General features: G+C 42.4%; 1 protein-coding gene across 3 annotated transcripts in view; it reads right to left on the reverse strand.

Moving 5' to 3' along the window:
* Positions 1 to 13388, reverse strand: part of slc18a2 (solute carrier family 18 member 2) — a 215651-nt gene extending 202263 nt beyond the window's left edge. The window contains exons 1-2 of one of the 3 annotated variants that reach the window (XM_051923482.1): positions 13322 to 13388; positions 12792 to 12960 (exon numbers count right to left, since the gene is read on the reverse strand). In XM_051923482.1, the coding sequence (XP_051779442.1) occupies positions 12792 to 12879 (88 nt within the window). In that variant the 5' untranslated portion in view covers positions 12880 to 12960; positions 13322 to 13388. Of the gene's footprint in view, positions 1 to 12787; positions 13079 to 13321 lie in introns of those variants that run through there. The other 2 variants (XM_051923480.1, XM_051923481.1) reach the window with 2 other exon arrangements.
* Positions 13389 to 17454: the final 4066 nt, after the last annotated feature.

Genomic DNA, 17454 nt, shown 5'->3' on the forward strand with positions numbered 1-17454 from the left:
TTTGACACACAGAAATAGGATACAATGGTCATCAGTCTGACTGCCCATTTCACAGTTGTCCCTAACTGTCTTGTCTTTTAATGCTTGCCTAGCAGTTCTTATATGGTGAACTCCTGTGTGCTAAATCTGGCTCGGTGTCAACTGTGCATGTGAGCAGAAAAAGGCAGATTTATAAAATATATTTGCACAGAGCACAGTGACATATTAAACTTATACGTTTATTACACTGGAGCAGAGGAGACTGTGTGGGAACCCCATCCAGGTCTTTTAAAATCCTCAAAGACATTGATAAAATAGATCCAGCAATTTTCTTTTGGTGAATCACATACTCAAAGACATCACTGGACATTGAGGGGAAGTGTATTTAGGATTGAAACCAGGAAGCGCTTCTTCACACAAAGTTATGGGACTCTGGAACAAACTACCGAGACATGGAGTTGAAGTAGAAACCTGGACAGCCTAGAAGATGAATCTGAAGGAGATGTTGGGACAGCTTAGCTATTAGCTAAAGAAACGGGCCTGATGGACTGAATGGTCTCCTCTCGTTTGTCAAATTTCTGATGTTCTAATCAGATCAGCTTGATTTGTCCTAAATCATAGGGGTGGGCTCTGTGTGCACGACAACTAACAACTATAGAAAAGTATATTCTTAAAGTTGATGATTTGCATATATTTAAAGAGAATCATGAGCATATATGAAAATAAGTATATCCTAATCCACACTAGTATAGTAAGGGTTAAATCATAAAAATCCTGCGCCTGCATATTTTTTTATTTTTCTCTTTGCAGCTGCAAACTACCATTATCTTGCTGTAAAACTTCAGTCAAGGCCACTGTGTACTTTGAGGGGGCTAAACAGGCCATTGTTTTAAGAAGTGCAGCTACTGAGACTTGAACCATGAGACAACGTTAGACAGGCCGTTTGCTTTCACTTGCAGCGGCTAGGCCTCTGCCTCCCTGTCTGCCTGCCTGGACAGGTGAGGACAAGCCAAGGGAAGTGTCGTCTATAAGAAACGGCGCTATTGTCTTAGAGATGCAGCTGCCCAGACCTCTGGCCTTGAAGGATAACATGGAGTGCCATGTTCATTAAGCTAGGAAAAAATGGTAGAATTAATGAGAGGCAGAACCAAGGCCATGGGAAACTGGAGTCAGATAGGAGTGTTGAGTGAACATGACGAAGGTGAAACTTTTTTATAAGTATTGTAATGCAAGATCGTCGTATTCTCTATTTGTTCAAGTCTCCTGAATTGAGTCTGTATGTGTACCGTACAATAAAGCTTGATTCTGCTGCCTGTCCCGATACTCCAAGTGCCTTCTTTGGGTCACAGGGTGCCCATGCTGCCTAATCTGCTTCAACACAACCAATGAGTGCCCACCTGGAAGTACAATGCATATAATACAGTGACAAGGAGTAAGGACGTGAAACACAGAAGAGACTGATGTCTCATGTTTTACAGTATCTCACAAAAGTGAGTACACCCCTCACATTTTTGTAAATATTTTATTGTATCTTTTCATGGGACAACACTGAAGATATGACACTTTGATACAATGTAAAGTAGTCTGTGTACAGCTTGTATAACTCAATAACTCAACACGCAGCCATTAATGTCTAAACCGCTGGCAACAAAAGTGAGTACACCCCTAAGTGAAAAATGTCCAAATTGTGCCCAGTTAGCCATTTTCCCTTCCCAGTGTCATGTGACTCGTTCGTGTTACAAGGTCTCAGGTGTGTTAAATTTGGTGTTACCGCTCACACACTCTCATACTGGTCACTGGAAGTTAAACATGGCACCTCATGGCAAAGAACTCTCTGAGGGTCTGAAAAAAAGAATTGTTGCTCTACATACAGCTGGCCGAGGCTATAAGAAGATTGCCAACACCCTGAAACTGAGCTGTAGCATGGTGGCCAAGACCATACAGCGGTTAAACAGGACAGGTTCTACTCAGAACAGGCCTCGCCATGGCCGACCAAAGAAGTTGAGGGCACGTGCTCAGCGTCATATCCAGAGGTTATCTTTTGAAAATAGACGTATGAGTGCTGTCAGCATTGCTTGCAGAGGTTGAAGGGGTGGAGGGTCAGCCTGTCAGTGCTCAGACCATACGCAGACTGTATCAAATTGGTCTGCATGGCTGTCATCCCAGAAGGAAGCCTCTTCTAAAGATGATGCACAAGAAAGCCCACAAACAGTTTGCTGAAGACAAGCAGACTAAGGATTGCCATGGATTACTGGAACCATCTCCTGTGGTCTGATGAGACCAAGATAAACTTATTTGGTTCAGATGGTGTCAAGCGTGTGTGGCAGTAACCAGGTGAGGAGTACAAAGACAAGTGTGTCTTGCCTATAGTCAAGCATGGTGGTGGGAGTGTCATGGTTTAGGTCTGCATGAGTGCTGCCGGCGCTGGGGAGCTACAGTTCATTGAGGGAACCATGAATGCCAACATGTACTGTGGCATACTGAAGCGGAGCATGATCGCCTCCATTTGGAAACTGGGCCGCAGGGCAATATTCCAACATGATAACGACCCCAAACACACCTCCAAGACGACCACTGCCTTGCTAAAGAAACTGAGGGTAAAGGTGCTGGACTGGCCAAGCATGTCTCCAGACCTAAACCCTATTGAGCATCTGTGTAGCAAATGGAAGGTGGAGGAGTGCAAGGTCTTTAACATCCACAAGCTCTGAGATGTCGTCAAGGAGGAGAGGAAGAGGATTCCAGTGGCAACCTGTGAAGCTCTAGTGAACTCCATGCCCAAGAGAGTTAAGGCAGTGCTGGAAAATAATGGGGGGCCACAGAAAATATTGACACTTTGGGCACAATTTGGACATTTTTCACTTAGGGGTGAACTCACTTTTGTTGCCAGCGGTTTTGACATTAATGGCTGTGTGTTGAGTTATTTTGAGGGGACGGCAAATTTACACAGTTATACAAGCTGTACACGGACTACTTTACATTGTATCAAAGTGTCATATCTTCAGTGTTGTTCCATGAAAAGATACAATAAAATATTTACAAAAATGTGAGGGGTGTACTCACTTTTGTGCGATATTGTACATGCCATGACAGAATTATAAATGGTAGAGATTACAGGCAAGCACACCACAGCTGTAAAGATTTTGTCTGGGCACCGGCTCAGTCAGGCATGACGCTATTGGGTGTCAGAAAAAGGGGGTGAGCTCACTGTGCTGAAAAGTCGTCATCTAATTTCACATACCCTACAATAACTGGTTGTGTAATACGACACGTTCAGGCAACAAGACCGGTACCTATCATCATCAAGTTTGACATCCCCTCCGATTTGAAGTTATTTAATGTGACTTTGTCTTAGTTTGTCATGCCCTGCAATATATAGTCATGTAGTCTGACATACTCAGGTGATGAGATGAGCAACTGCAGTTGTTAACTTTGACATTCCCTCTGATGAAAAGTCATGTGATGTGCCACCAGTTTTACCTAAGCTATGTTTGTGGCTTCTGGGATAGGCCCGGTCATCTTGAATTCGGTTATTCGGAATATGTTATGTCATTTTCAGTTTTGCAATAGTCACACTATGTAATGTGCGTGACGGGTATGAATTGTTTGCTTACATAGGAGTACTTTGCCAAACGGCATGGTTTTGAATTGTAGGATAAAGCCATGGAGAACAACATGTAGACTCCACACAAAATATTTTAACCCACTTTACATCGAACACTGAACAAACTTCAAAGCTATATACACTATATGGCCAAAAGTATGTGCACACCCATCCAAATGGCTGAGCTCATGTGTTTCATTATTAACAGGCGCATCACACCATCACAAAGCCGTGAACTCTCCCTGGACAGACATTGGCAGGTCACACCAAAGAGCTCAGTGACTGTCAGGAGATGCCACCTTTGCCACAAGTCAGTACGTGAAATTGCTGCTTGGCTAGATCTTCCCCTCGTCAACTCTAAGTGGCCATTATTGAAAAATGGAAGTGTCTGGAAGCAACAACAGCTCAGCTCAGCCACAAACCGGTGGGCCGCACAAACTCACAGAGGGGGGCCGACAACTGTTGAAGTTCAAAACTGCTGCATCAGTAAAGGAACTGTGTGTTGGGAGCTTCATGAACTGGGTTTCCATGGCCAAGCAGCTGCACACAACACCACCATTTATTTCTATAACCCGTTTTCATAAAAATGATGTTGCTCAAGGTGCTTTACAAGATAAGGAAAGAAAAAGAAAAATATAAAAATAAGATTAGGCAATGCTAAGTAATGAAGAATAAAGTAAGGTCTGATGGTCAAGGAGGACAGAAAAACAAAAAAACTCCAGAGGGCTGGAGAACAAAAAAACATCTGCAGGGGTTCCAAGGGCAAGAGACCACCCAGCCCCCACCTGGCATCAATGATCTCATTCAGTCCTCATGGTTTTCAGGCTTCACATATAAGAATTAGATGATGACAAGCTGATGATCACCGTGTGGGATGTCTAATGTCGGCTGGTGTGGTGCAAAGCAGGCCGCCATTGTACTCTGGAGCAGTGGAAACGAAGAGAGATTAAACACATTTCACCTTCTGGTGGCCTGGTGGACAAAGCTGGCTTTGGCAGATGCCAGGAGAATGCAACCTTCTGGAGTGCATAGTGACTACTGTAAAGTTAGGTGGAGGACGGAGAATGGCAGGGTTTGGGTTGGACCTCTTGGCTCCAGTAAAGGGTCCTGTTAAAGCTGCAGCATTCAAAGACATTTGACAATTGTGTGCTTCCAATTTTGTGGAGACCCTTTTGTGCCCCACAAAGCCACATCCATAAAGACATGGAGGAACTCATCTGCCAAGAGTCCTGACCAATGTTCCCTCTAAGGAGTAGCATATAGTGAGCAAAAAACATTGTTTATGAGCGACATTTTGTTTAAGCCAAAAATTTATGAGCACCAACTCCGACGGTCGGAGTGAGCGATCGTGCGATAAGTATGAGCGACGCCGTCGGAATGAGCGATCGTGCGGGAAGTATGAGCGACGCTCTGAATTTGTGTGAGCGATTGCTCACGCGCTCAGCTTAGAGGGAACATTGGTCCTGACCTTCACCCCTACTGACCACATTTGGGATGAATTGGAATGCTGATTGTGAGCCAAGACTTCTTGTCCAACATCAGTACCTGACCTCACAAATGCTTAATGGACACAGATACCCACAAACACACTCCTAAAGAAGGAAGAGTTGAAGTTGTAATAGCGGCAAAGGGGGGCCAACTCCATCTTAATGCCAATGGGTTTGGAATGAGCGGTCTTAAAGATGACAGTTCCTTAATCAGAGTTGATTTGCATGGTTAAAACCATCACTTGTCAAAGAACCATTGAGAAAGTGCTATATAAATGTAATTAATTATTATTATTTAGCTCTGGGGAGAGTGGCATTTGAATTTGGTTCATTAATCTTTGAAAAGGTTCCTAATATAAGAAAACAGACATCTTTAAAGTTCAGAAGGCTACCTAGCAGGACACAACAGATGAGATGAAGAGAAACTGAACTTAGCTGGTGTTTACTGTATGCAACAGGAGTCCTTTTAAAATCAGGAATCCATTTATATTTCACAAATCTATTTCATATATTACATGTTTCAGATGTGAATTAATAAAGTTTTCTTCTGGAAACTTCTTGTGGATGGTTCTATTGGCGAGGATAAATGCTTCTTCTCTGAAGAAGCTGGAGTGGATCTTCAGAGCAATGCCATATAGGAGAACCATTTTCATTTCCCAAAAGACCCATCCACATGCATATTCCAGAAACAACTATTTATTTTAGATCTGCAAGAGGCTTCATACTGTAAATAACCATGAAGGGATAGCAGCAGGTTTGTGAAATACCAATGGATCAGGACTCTAAAAGGACTCATACATGCAGTAACATGGCTAAGTTCAAGTTGTCTTAATCTGTTAGTGTCCTGCTAGGCAGACTACCATACAATAAAGATTGTAAAACGTCCTAAAGAAGACATCTGCAAAGTAAAAGGAACCAACTTCATATGCAATGAACTCTCCCCAGAAAGAAATGCTGCCTTGTCAAGTTCTACAATGAATCGTACAACCCAGTAAAGAACCATACGGTGCTATTAAAGAACTAAGATTTTTCACATAAAGTGTACAGGGTGGTCCAGATCCAACTATGCAAGTTTTAATGCAATGCAGGAAAACAATGCAAGACAAAAGAATTGTTCGAAATATCTTGCAATAAACGAATGCAGGGCAGGTGCTGCAATTTATCTGCAACAATTTTTTTTTTGTGAAGACTCTATGTAATAAACTTAAGTGTGTAATGAAAATTGCATAATTAGATCTGGACCACCCTGTATTTACAGAAAGAGTAAAACGATCACGGGTACGGAGTACACCGAACAACACGGAATACGCACTCCAGGTGCCATGATAAACATGAATGTATTCAAATGCATAAAATACAAATCAGTTTAGCCTACATGACGTGAGAGTGAAACTTGAAAAAATGTTTCCCTGGAGGTGGACTGCCCCGGCGTTACCAGATTAGTGAAGATTGTATTTCCAAAGGAGTTTGCATGTTCTCCCCGTGTGTGCGTGGGTTTCCTCCCACCGTCCAAAGACATGCAGGTTAGGTGGATTGGCGATTCTAAACTGGCCCTAGTGTCTGCTTGGTGTGTGTGTGGTGGGTTGGCGCCCTGCCCAGGATTGGTTCCTGCCTTGCGCCCTGTGTTGGCTGGGATTGGCTCCAGCAGACCCTCGTGACCCTGTGTTCGGATTCAGCGGGTTGGAAACTGAATGAATGGATGTATTTCCAAATAGCGCTAGACTGGTCTGGCTGCAGCCCTCCAGCAGAACATAACACAAATTAAAAAAATAAAATAAATACAAAAAAAGCTATGGGTTTTCAAGGTTTCCGTTTTGTTGTCCTTGTAAAAATGCCCCCCTGTGGAAATTAACGGATCAGGGCTTTGTTTTCAGGGATCGGGATTTCCTCCACGTACCGACTTGGTGAGCTCACAGAGTGCCGTTCTTTTAAAATGCAAATCTGTATACCGGCTCACTTAGTACTGCGATTTTAAACTTTAGTTCTCTATCTATATATCTATAGGAGAGGCTGTGGCGGATGTTTGCCGACTGACCGACCAATCACAAGCGTTGCCTATAGTAGGTAACCATCCAAATTAATCAGATTTACATTCTTAGGTCTGAACATACTCCGATCTTCACCTTGTTAAATAAGCGAATCAGCTGCCGTAGCGCAACGTCAGAGGCTTCGCCCCAGGCGCTGACGTCCGAGGTTTAAACCCCGTAAGGTGATGAAAAGGAGCGTACACCCGACGACCCCAATGAGGGCGAAACACGCGTCGTGTGCACTTTGCATTATTTGAAAGATACGGATTAACATATCTATCTATCTATAAATACAGATTGGGCCAAGAATGTGTACACACTTCAACAAAAGAAAACCCTCTGCTAAAATTGTAATACAGTCCTGATCAAAAGTTTAAGACCACTTGAAAAATGGCAAAAAATCATATTTTGCATGGTTGGATCTTAACAAGGTTCCAAGTAGAGCTTCAACATGCAACAAGAAGAAATGGGAGTGAGACAAAACAGTTTTTGAGCATTCAATTAATTGAAAATAACGATTAAATTGAAACAGGCTGTTTTACAGCTGATCAAAATTTTAGGACCACATGCCTTTAAAAGGCCAAATCTGTGCAAAGATGTGGATTCATTGTCATTTTCTGTCAGGTAGTCATACGCGTTCTGATGGCAAAGGCAAAAAAAAACTCTCCCTTTTTGAACGTGGTCGGGTTGTTGAACTGCATAAGCAGGGTCTCTCACAGCGCGCCATCTCTGCTGAGGTGGGACGCAGTAAGACAGTCATTTGGAATTTCTTAAATGATGCTGAGGGTTATGGAACAAAAAAGTCAAGTGGAAGACCCAAAAAAATTTCACCAGCACTGAGCCGGAGGATCCAATTGGCTGTCCGTCAAGACACTGGACGATCCTCGACCCAAATTAAGGCCGTTACTGGTGCGGACTGCAGCCCCATAACCATCAGACGGCATCTGAGACTGAAGGGCTTCAAAAACAAAAAAGTCTTCAAAGACCTCGTCTCCTTGAACGCCACAGAACTGCTCGTTTAGACTTTGCAAGAGAGCACCAAACATGGGACATTCAAAGGTGGAAGAAAGTTTTATTCTCTGATGAGAAAAAAATTAACCTTGATGGTCCTGATGGTTTCCAACGTTACTGGCATGACAAGCAGATCCCACCTGAGATGTTTTCTACGCGCCACAGTGGAGGGGGCGCCATAATGGTCTGGGGTGCTTTTTCCTTCAGTGGAACAATGGAGCTTCAGGAAGTGCAGGGGCATCAAACGGCCGCTGGCTATGTCCAGATGTTGCAGAGAGCATTCCTCATGACTGAGGGCCCTCATCTGTGTGGTAACGACTGGGTTTTTCAACAGGACAACGCTACAGTACACAATGCCCGTAGGGCAAGGGACTTCTTCCAGGAGAATAACATCACTCTTTTGGCCCATCCTGCTTTTTCAAGTGGTCTTAAACTTTTGATCAGAACTGTATAAATGATGCCCATATGCTTAGGTCTGAAATGTGTCGTTTTGAACTTTCTGCGAGTGGTTCTTACCACTTGGAGAAATGTTCCCACTCACCTCATGGAAACGCTTGCATCAAGCATGCCGCAACAAATTTTTGAAGTGATCAACAATAACGGTGGAGCTACTCAGTACTGAGTTCATGTTTGGAAGTTTGATTTCTGTTTTGGGGGGGTTTACGGGTTTTTTTGGAGGTGTGGTCTTAAACTTTTGATCAGCTGTAAAACAGCCTGTTTCAGTTTAATCGTTGTTTTCATTAAATTGAATGCTCAACAAATGTTTTGTCTCACTCCCATTTCTTCTTGTTGCATGTTGAAGCTCTACTTGGAACCTTGTTAAGATCCAACCATGCAAAATATGATTTTTTGCCATTTTTCAAGTGGTCTTAAACTTTTGATCAGGACTGTATTAAAATTAATCAGAATAACTTATTCGCCAGTAAGTAATTTGACTTGGTAGATTTGGAGCTGCTTATAACAAAACACATCATCACATACAAATAACAAATAGCATAAGTTAAAAAGAAAAACTTCATATAAATTTGCAGAATAGTACATTTATAAAGGAAATGTGCAAATGGTGAAATTGTGAGAGTGTAGTGTGTAAGCACGTGCACAGCCATACATGTACACACACACGCGTCCATATGGTATCGGACAGAATGCATGAATATACAAAGAAGACGGGCTAGGTTACTGTTTTGAGGGGGCTATGGCACTGGGAAAGAAACCACTGAGGTGTCCGTTAGTTTTAGTTTGAATTGACCCAGACCGTTTACCGGAAGGGAGTTTATGGAACAAGTGATGAGCAGGGTGGGATGAGTCCGTGGTGATCCTTTTGACATTGTAGTGACAGGAGGTGTCTACAGGTCTGCAACAGAACAGTACAACCAATTATTTCCTCAGCAGACCTCACAACACGCTGTAATTTATTTTTGGAGTGTGCCGCTGCTGAACCAAACCAGACAACAATGGGGAATGTGATTACACTTTCAATTATGTTTTTTAAAGCCGAACTGGGATTGGCTGGGGAATATTTAATTTCTTGACGTTAAGGTCTCAGCTGACAGTGTATGTGATAGTTGTGGCCAAAAATTTGAAGAATTCCAACAACCAGAAGATGTAACTGCTGTTTGCGAAAGTTAATAGCCATTTCCATGTTCTTGCAGATATTGAGCACTACACGTTGTTGGAAGCACACCCAGACAAGGGGTGAATTTAAGTCACTTTTCACTTCTACATTAACAGCAGGTGCTCAGAACGGTCTCTATGAGCGCCCAGACACTTCTGATTACGGCGAACTACTGCTTGAAAAAAATGTTGGCCAAAGTGTCCCGTGAGACTGATGCGCATGCCGTTTCCATTTCTTCTCGGAGCACGGCCAGTGTAGCTGGTTTCATCTTCTGATGATAACCTTATACTACACATCCATCCATCCATCCATCCATTTTCCAACCCGCTGAACACAGGGTCACGGGGGTCTGCTGAAGCCAATCCCAGCCAGCACAGGGCACAAGGCAGGAACCAATTCCGGGCATGGTGCCAACCCACCGCGGGACACATACAAACACACCAAGCACACACTAGGGACAATTTAGAATTGCCAATCCACCTGGAGCGCCCGGAGGAAACCCACGCAGACACGGGGAGAACATGCAAACTCCACGTAGGGAGAACCCGGGAAGCGAACCAGGGTCTCCTAACTGCGAGGCAGCAGCGCTACCACTGCGCCACCCTATACTACAAATTAATTACCCGTAAAACTCACAGACAGTCAGACAGGCGCACTTTAAGGCCGACTTAACATTAACAATCCACCTAACCAGCATTGATTTGGACAACACACACGTATGTATTCCGCCTCAATCGCTTTCTCTGTCACTGCTGATTGCTCAGTACAAATGTTCGCAGGCCGTCTTCAACTGTGTTGCTTTGCTTTGAAATGAACAAAAAATGCGTTTCTGTTGCTTGTCAGTTGTAGCCTTAAACATGGAAAACTCTTAAAAATAATGATTCTTTAATAGCACCTTATGGTTCTTTACTGGGTTGCGTTGTTCCTTATTGACCTTTTGCGTGACAAAGCACAATTTCATTCTGGTTAAGGATCTCTGCATATGAAGCCGTTTTTTTTTTTTTGCGCTTTGAAAAACTTCCCAATATGGAGAAGAAACCTGAAATTTGAAATATATGGTAGGCTACCAGGACACTAACAGATTAAGAAAACCTGCACTTACAGTCGGAGTTACGTGCAGCGAGAGTCATTTCAAAATCGTGACCCATTGTTAGTTCAAACATCTGTTACAATTATGACTATCTACTGTATGGAGCTTGTTATGGATCTAAATAAATAAAAGGCCTTTCTGGAAATTTCATGTGTAATGGGTCTTTTAAGGACCAAAAATTGTTCCCCTATGGCATCGTTGTGAAGAACGACGGTAACGCCTTTATTAGTAAGAGTGAACTTGTCAGTTGTGAAGTTAGCAAGATTAACTGATTCCTTAAAGAAAAACAGCATTTTCTCTACGAAAGTTGAATGGCTATAATATACCCAAATATACAGTACACGTACATAGCGCATATGAAAACATGCAGTTAATGCCCCAGCATTAAAAAAAATGAGATAGCCAACACAACCCCCGCTGGTCCAGGAGCTTAAGAAATGACAGCACCCATGTTCTGATCGTCAACTCTTCACAGAATGAATACAGAGACGGTAAACATAACACATTATTAAAATAAATGTACTTTTCCTAATGGTACAACTCAGTAATATATTAGCTTATAATGCTTAAGTGAACACGTATGGAATTGAAAAGTTACACAGATGAAAATTTCAACGTTATGTATTTTTGCGGTAAAATATTTCATTTACTGCTCTTGAAATAAACATTGAACTTTTTTTATGATCGGTCTGTTATTGCACTCCTCCATTTTCTTAAGTAAATTATCGATTACAGCACACTGGGCAGCAATTTGGTCTTTAAAACAAAACGACATCCTCGCCTCCACATTCACTGCGTGATGGTGAGCAGGTCACTTAGCCACGACTGTCCTCCAATTGTACAAATACATACAAAGTGTTACAGAAATGAAGAAAATAAATCAGAAAAATGCTGCTTTCATCGGTTTATTCGTTTTCTAACATTTCAATTCCGGAGATATTCCAATTGGCAACAAATATTCCCTCATTCAACCATTTCCCATCCTGCTTATCTAGTCCGAGGTCGCCGAGAGAAGGGGGGCCATCCCGGCAATATTGGGCGAAAGACGGTAGGAAACAATGAAGAGGTAGCCCGGTAATTAAAAAAATAATAATTGCACAATGCACAGTGATTCTACGCATTTTTACGCAACATCTCCTTTGCAAGTCAGAAAACTAATAATTTAAAAACAACTGCAGAATATCATAAGATAGATAGATAGGGCACTATAAAACAGACAGACAGATTAACGGACAGACAGATAGTTTATGTTCTGTGATAAAAAATACAATCATTATCAGGATATACATGATGTTCAGCAGTTTTACGGAAAAAAACAGATAATGATAATCGTTAAAGCATTTTTTTTCCTTCTTTTACTACTCCTATTCCGTACAAAAACTCAGACAAATGTTTAATATAGAATGAATTACTCCACCACTGCTCCACAGTACACTCCTCCTGCTTCACGTATTTAATCAAAAATTGTCTGAAATGTTGTGAACAGCATAAAAAGAAATCACCAATTTGACCCTTTCAACAGAACACAATACACCCACAGGTCTCCATATATCATAACAAGTCTCCGTGTCTCGTAAGGTTGTAATAAGTAAACTTCAGTTTCAGTCTGCAGTTCACCAGCACATTTAACAGCAGGAGCACATAATTGGTCAACTAGTTCTCTTCTGTTAGATATACTGCATATGAAAGGCACTACATGATAGATAGATAGATAGATAGATAGATAGATAGATAGATAGATAGATAGATAGATAGATAGATAGAGATAGTGACTTTCATTATCTATGTATTTGTTATATAGCGCCTTTCACTATCTTCGAGTCTATCTAGATTGATATTTAATCTCCATTCCATGTATCCTCTGCTATTTAAGTATAAAGCGATGTATCTTACGTTGAACAACCTGTCCCCCCCGGTAACGGCAGATTAGCTCGTCGACTGAAAGGTAAAAGGCAGCTTTGTCCGTACAGTACGCACCCACCACCGTGAGAAGCATGTTGTCCAGCAGAAGCGCGATGAACACGATGAGTAGAATCAGCCGTCTTGACTGTCTCTCTTCCCGCAACCATCTCAGAATGTTAAACTCCCTCAGGCTGTCCAGAGCGCCCATCTTCCCCCAGTAGCTGTGCTTTTCGGAGGGGCGCTTTTCACTCTGCAATCAGAGAAGACAACGAGAGTTGAAGGCGGAGGTCTCCCAGCTGTGTCTGTCTCATGTAAGATCGAGAGAGCAGTGAGCGCTGGCAGCCGATCGGCTCGAAGTCAGCAACTGGAAGAGAGCGGCTTTCAAAGTTTAACCCGTAAGCAGTGTCCCCCGCCCTGGATAAACAATTATTTTGTCTTATTATTGTTCTGTTAATAGACTTGGCTTTAAATCCCTAAAAACCAACAGCATTCATAATCTATTTAAATTGTTGCATTACAGAAAGAGGTCCAGTGTAACACGTGTAGACGGGTCAACTTACTGTGTAAAGTTTGTATTATTATTATCTTATTTTTTTGACAGTCACTTACCCTTGAAAACGGTCCAAAAGACATCAAAACCTCACTTTACAGTTTTCTTTTAGAGTCAAAAAGACATTAACGCAGGGAGGAAGACGCTGAAGGGCCGGGGTGTTCGGAAGTGTGTCCTGGCTATGACGTCACACAACTGCCTTTATAACTGGCCTTGATTGCAGTTTCGTGGGGGCCCTGCTATCCGAAAATGTCACTGATAAGACTCCGCCTCGGCAGAGCATTAGTTTATTTGTTAGTGAAACTGAACAGCCAGAAGACACGGGTGTTGCGCCACTTACTGTACATTTTATACAACGCAACTATAATTAAAAGGCAGGTGCACCTATTGTTCCGCATATAACTGTTCTTAAAAATGAGTGTGTGGTGTATCCTGTATTTCACATTAACTGACATGAAACCTTAGATTTACTGAGAACGTATTGTATTAACATATAATCAGGTTAAAGATGCACATGATCATCAAAACATAATTTGTAATTTTCATCTTCACCTTAATGACAAAAACTTCAGCGCTGAGAATTTCCATCCATAAGTATACTTTATTAAATACGCAAAACTTCAATTAATGACACTTTTTAAACATGATGAATATATCCTGTCATTGTCTAACCTTGTTAAGATAACGGGGGCGCTGAAGCCTAACCCTCTAGCACAGAACGTAAGGCAAGATCAAACCCCGCGGCCGGCAGTCCATCGCAGGGCGAACACACACACACAAAACAAAGCCATTTTATCGTCGCCATTCCACCCAACATCCATGTCTTTGGACAGTGGCAGGAAACCGGAGCACCCGGAGAAGACCCACAAAGCAACGAGGAGAACGTGCACTCAAAGAGGACCGGGAATGTCAACCCTGATCTCCTTACACTGAGGCAGCGCTACCACTGCGCCACCGTGCCGCCCAATTATTATTAATTATTATTATTGTAATTAAAATTGATGATGTTGAGGTTGTTATTATACTGGAGAAAAACGTATAAACTGCTAGTTCATTTGCCTCGATTATCTCATGCCTGACCCAAGCATTACACTCGTTCTGCGCGCGATCCAATTGGATTAGTGACAAAACGTTTTGTGTTAATTTTTATTTTTAAGGTTTTCGTTTGTATTTTCATAATAGCACAGAACGGGTGTATATATATATACATATTTACTAAATGCTTTCGAATGGCGTATTTAAAATGGAATCATTCCTTCTTTTGTGACCTCTACTGTTGAATTAACTAAATTTCCTCCGTGACGTGGTATTGGAGATCGACACCTGCATTAAATGAATGCTAAACGGCAGTGCTTTGTTGCCAACAATAAAAGAATACTACCGCAAACTTCTAAACATCTGAACGAAACAGGCCCCATTATTTTCTCAGAATGTAACAAACCGGCCTCTTTTTTGCCCAATTTCATCAGTAGCCAAGACAACGAAGAATTATTTTAAAAAAAAAAGACGCCTTTTGAAACGAGATCTAATTTGGTGAGTCCATGACGCCTCTAATTAAAAGGGCTCAGTCAGCCGGGGGTCTCCCATTTATAACACAAAGCCTATAAGCACGTGATCGGTGTGCTTTCGTGGTATGTGTCCTACTAATACGCATAATGTAATGAGCATCACCTTATTAAAAGTACTTGAGTAGGGAAAGGGTTTTCTGGGTCGGCTATACATAAGACAGATGTGCGCACTCCGAGCCAAGCTGGTTGTCATCTTTTTCATAGTTTCGAGTTATATAGGTATAGAATCACACACAGACGCATAATTAAGATATATATATATATATATATATATATATATATATATATATATATATATATATAAAAGTATACTTAGATGATATATGGCGCCAACCCAAGGACAGAGCGCTGATCCACTGCAGGGTATACACACACACATATCCATACAGGACCAATCTGCTTTGGAATTACCAATCACACCCAGATGTGTTCGGATGTGGAACTAAAACTTTTCAGATGGAGAGAACGAAAACACCCCACAAGGTCAAAAAAAGCACAAAATCTGAAACAAAGTTGCTGGGTTTGTAAAGCAGCAACACAAACCAGTGTGTGTCAATGTGTCTACCTTATATTAGACATACAAGCAATGCTTATTTTATGTAACGACTTTCTATAGATAGATAGATAGATAGATACTTTATTAATCCCAAGGGGAAATTCACATACTCCAGCAGCACCTTACTGATACGTAAAACAATAGAAAAAAAAGAAAAAAAGAAAAGGATATCGCAAGGCATTCATAATTACAAATGCACAGCACAATTGTTTCCACACATGTCTAACAGGGCGGCACGGTGGCGCAGTGGTAGCGCTGCTGCCTCGCAGTAAGGTGACCTGGGTTCAATTCCCGGAGTTTGCATGTTCTCCCCGTGTGTGCGTGGGTTTCCTCCCACAGTCCAAAGACATGCAGGTTAGGTGCATTGCCGATTCTAAATTGTTCCTAGTGTGTGCTGGGTGTGTGTGTGTCCTGCAGTCCGCTGGCGCCCTGCCCGGGATTTGTTCCCGCCTTGCGCCCTGTGTTGGCTGGGATTGGCTCCAGCAGACCCCCGTGACCCTGTAGTTAGGATATAGCGGGTTGGAAAACGACTGACATTTGTAACAACTGGAGCACAGATGACTCGGCGTATTTAAGATAAGATTGCATGCGCAAGCGGACTTAACACGGTTGTCAACTTTTTCGTATGTCTGTTGAAAAGAGTATAAAATGCTATGCTATTTAAACATCACAAACATGTTCACGGAGTCCGAAATCCTTTTTGGAGTTGAATATAAAGGACTCCGTTAATATGTTTATGTTGTTTTAGCGCCATCTGCTGCGTTGAATAATAATGTGTACAACTGTTCAATAAGATTTAATCCCTCTGTTTCCAGTATTACAGTACCAGCAACAGGCAAAGTAACAGATACAATAACATACCCTGGACACGCTTACTCCTTTCTTTTTCTTTCTTTCTTTCTTTCTTTCTTTCTTTCTTTCTTTATATGAGAAAGAGAGGTGGAGAATATGGGTGTTGTGTTCCATGTGTCTCATATCCTTTTCAGAAAAAAATAAGTGTCTGAAGGCAGGTTTCTGACTGAAATGCATTGTATTCTCTTCATCTGCCAGCACATGCCAGGGACAAATCAAAACAATAACAGTCTTGCTTCCTCTCAAATTTCCTCCCACATCTTGAATGGTTAACTTTATAAACACTACTTTCTAAGTCATTACAACTTAACAGGGTAATGAGCACTGCGAGTCTGGATGTAAATATTTTCTTCGTTCTAGTATGATGAACATTTATTCCTCTAATTTAACCCTTAATTAGGGCAGCACGGTGGCGCAGTGGGTAGCGCTGCTGCCTCGCAGTTGGGGGACCTGGGTTCGCTTCTCTTCGCTGCGTGGAGTTTGCATGTTCTCCCCGTGTCTGCGTGGGTTTCCTCCGGGTGCTCCGGTTTCCTCCCACAGTCCAAAGACTTGCAGGTTAGGTGGATTGGCGATTCTAAATTGGCCCTAGTGTGTGCTTGGTGTGTGGGTGTGTTTGTGTGTGTCCTGCAGTGGGTTAGATAGAGATAGATAGATAGATAGATACTTTATTAATCCCAATGGGAAATTCACATTCTTCAGCAGCAGCATACTGATACAATAAATAATATTAAATTAAAAAATGATAACAATGCAGGTGAAAAACAGAAAAACAGACACACCCTGCCTGCGATTGGTTCCTGCCTTGTGCCCTGTGTTGGCTGGGATTGGCTCCAGCAGACTCCTGTGACCCTGTGTTCGGATTCAGCGGGTTGGAAAATGGATGGATGGATTATCCCTTAATTGATAACTTTACAGGCGGCACGGTGGCGCAGTGGGTAGCACTGCTGCCTCGCAGTTGGGAGACCTGGGGACCTGGGTTCACTTCCCAGGTCCTCCCTGCATGGAGTTTGCATGTTCTCCCCGTGTCTGCGTGGGTTTCCTCCGGGCGCTCCGGTTTCCTCCCACAGTCCAAAGACATACAGGTTAGATGGATTGGCGATTCTAAATTGTCCCTAGTGTGTGATTGGTGTGTGGGTGTGTTTGTGTGTGTCCTGCAGTGGGTTGGCACCCTGCCCGGGATTTGTTCCTGCCTTGCGCCCTGTGTTGGCTGGGATTG

The sequence above is a fragment of the Erpetoichthys calabaricus genome, chromosome 2 (genome assembly GCF_900747795.2).
Source record: "Erpetoichthys calabaricus chromosome 2, fErpCal1.3, whole genome shotgun sequence".
NCBI classification, from domain to species: domain Eukaryota; kingdom Metazoa; phylum Chordata; class Cladistia; order Polypteriformes; family Polypteridae; genus Erpetoichthys; species Erpetoichthys calabaricus.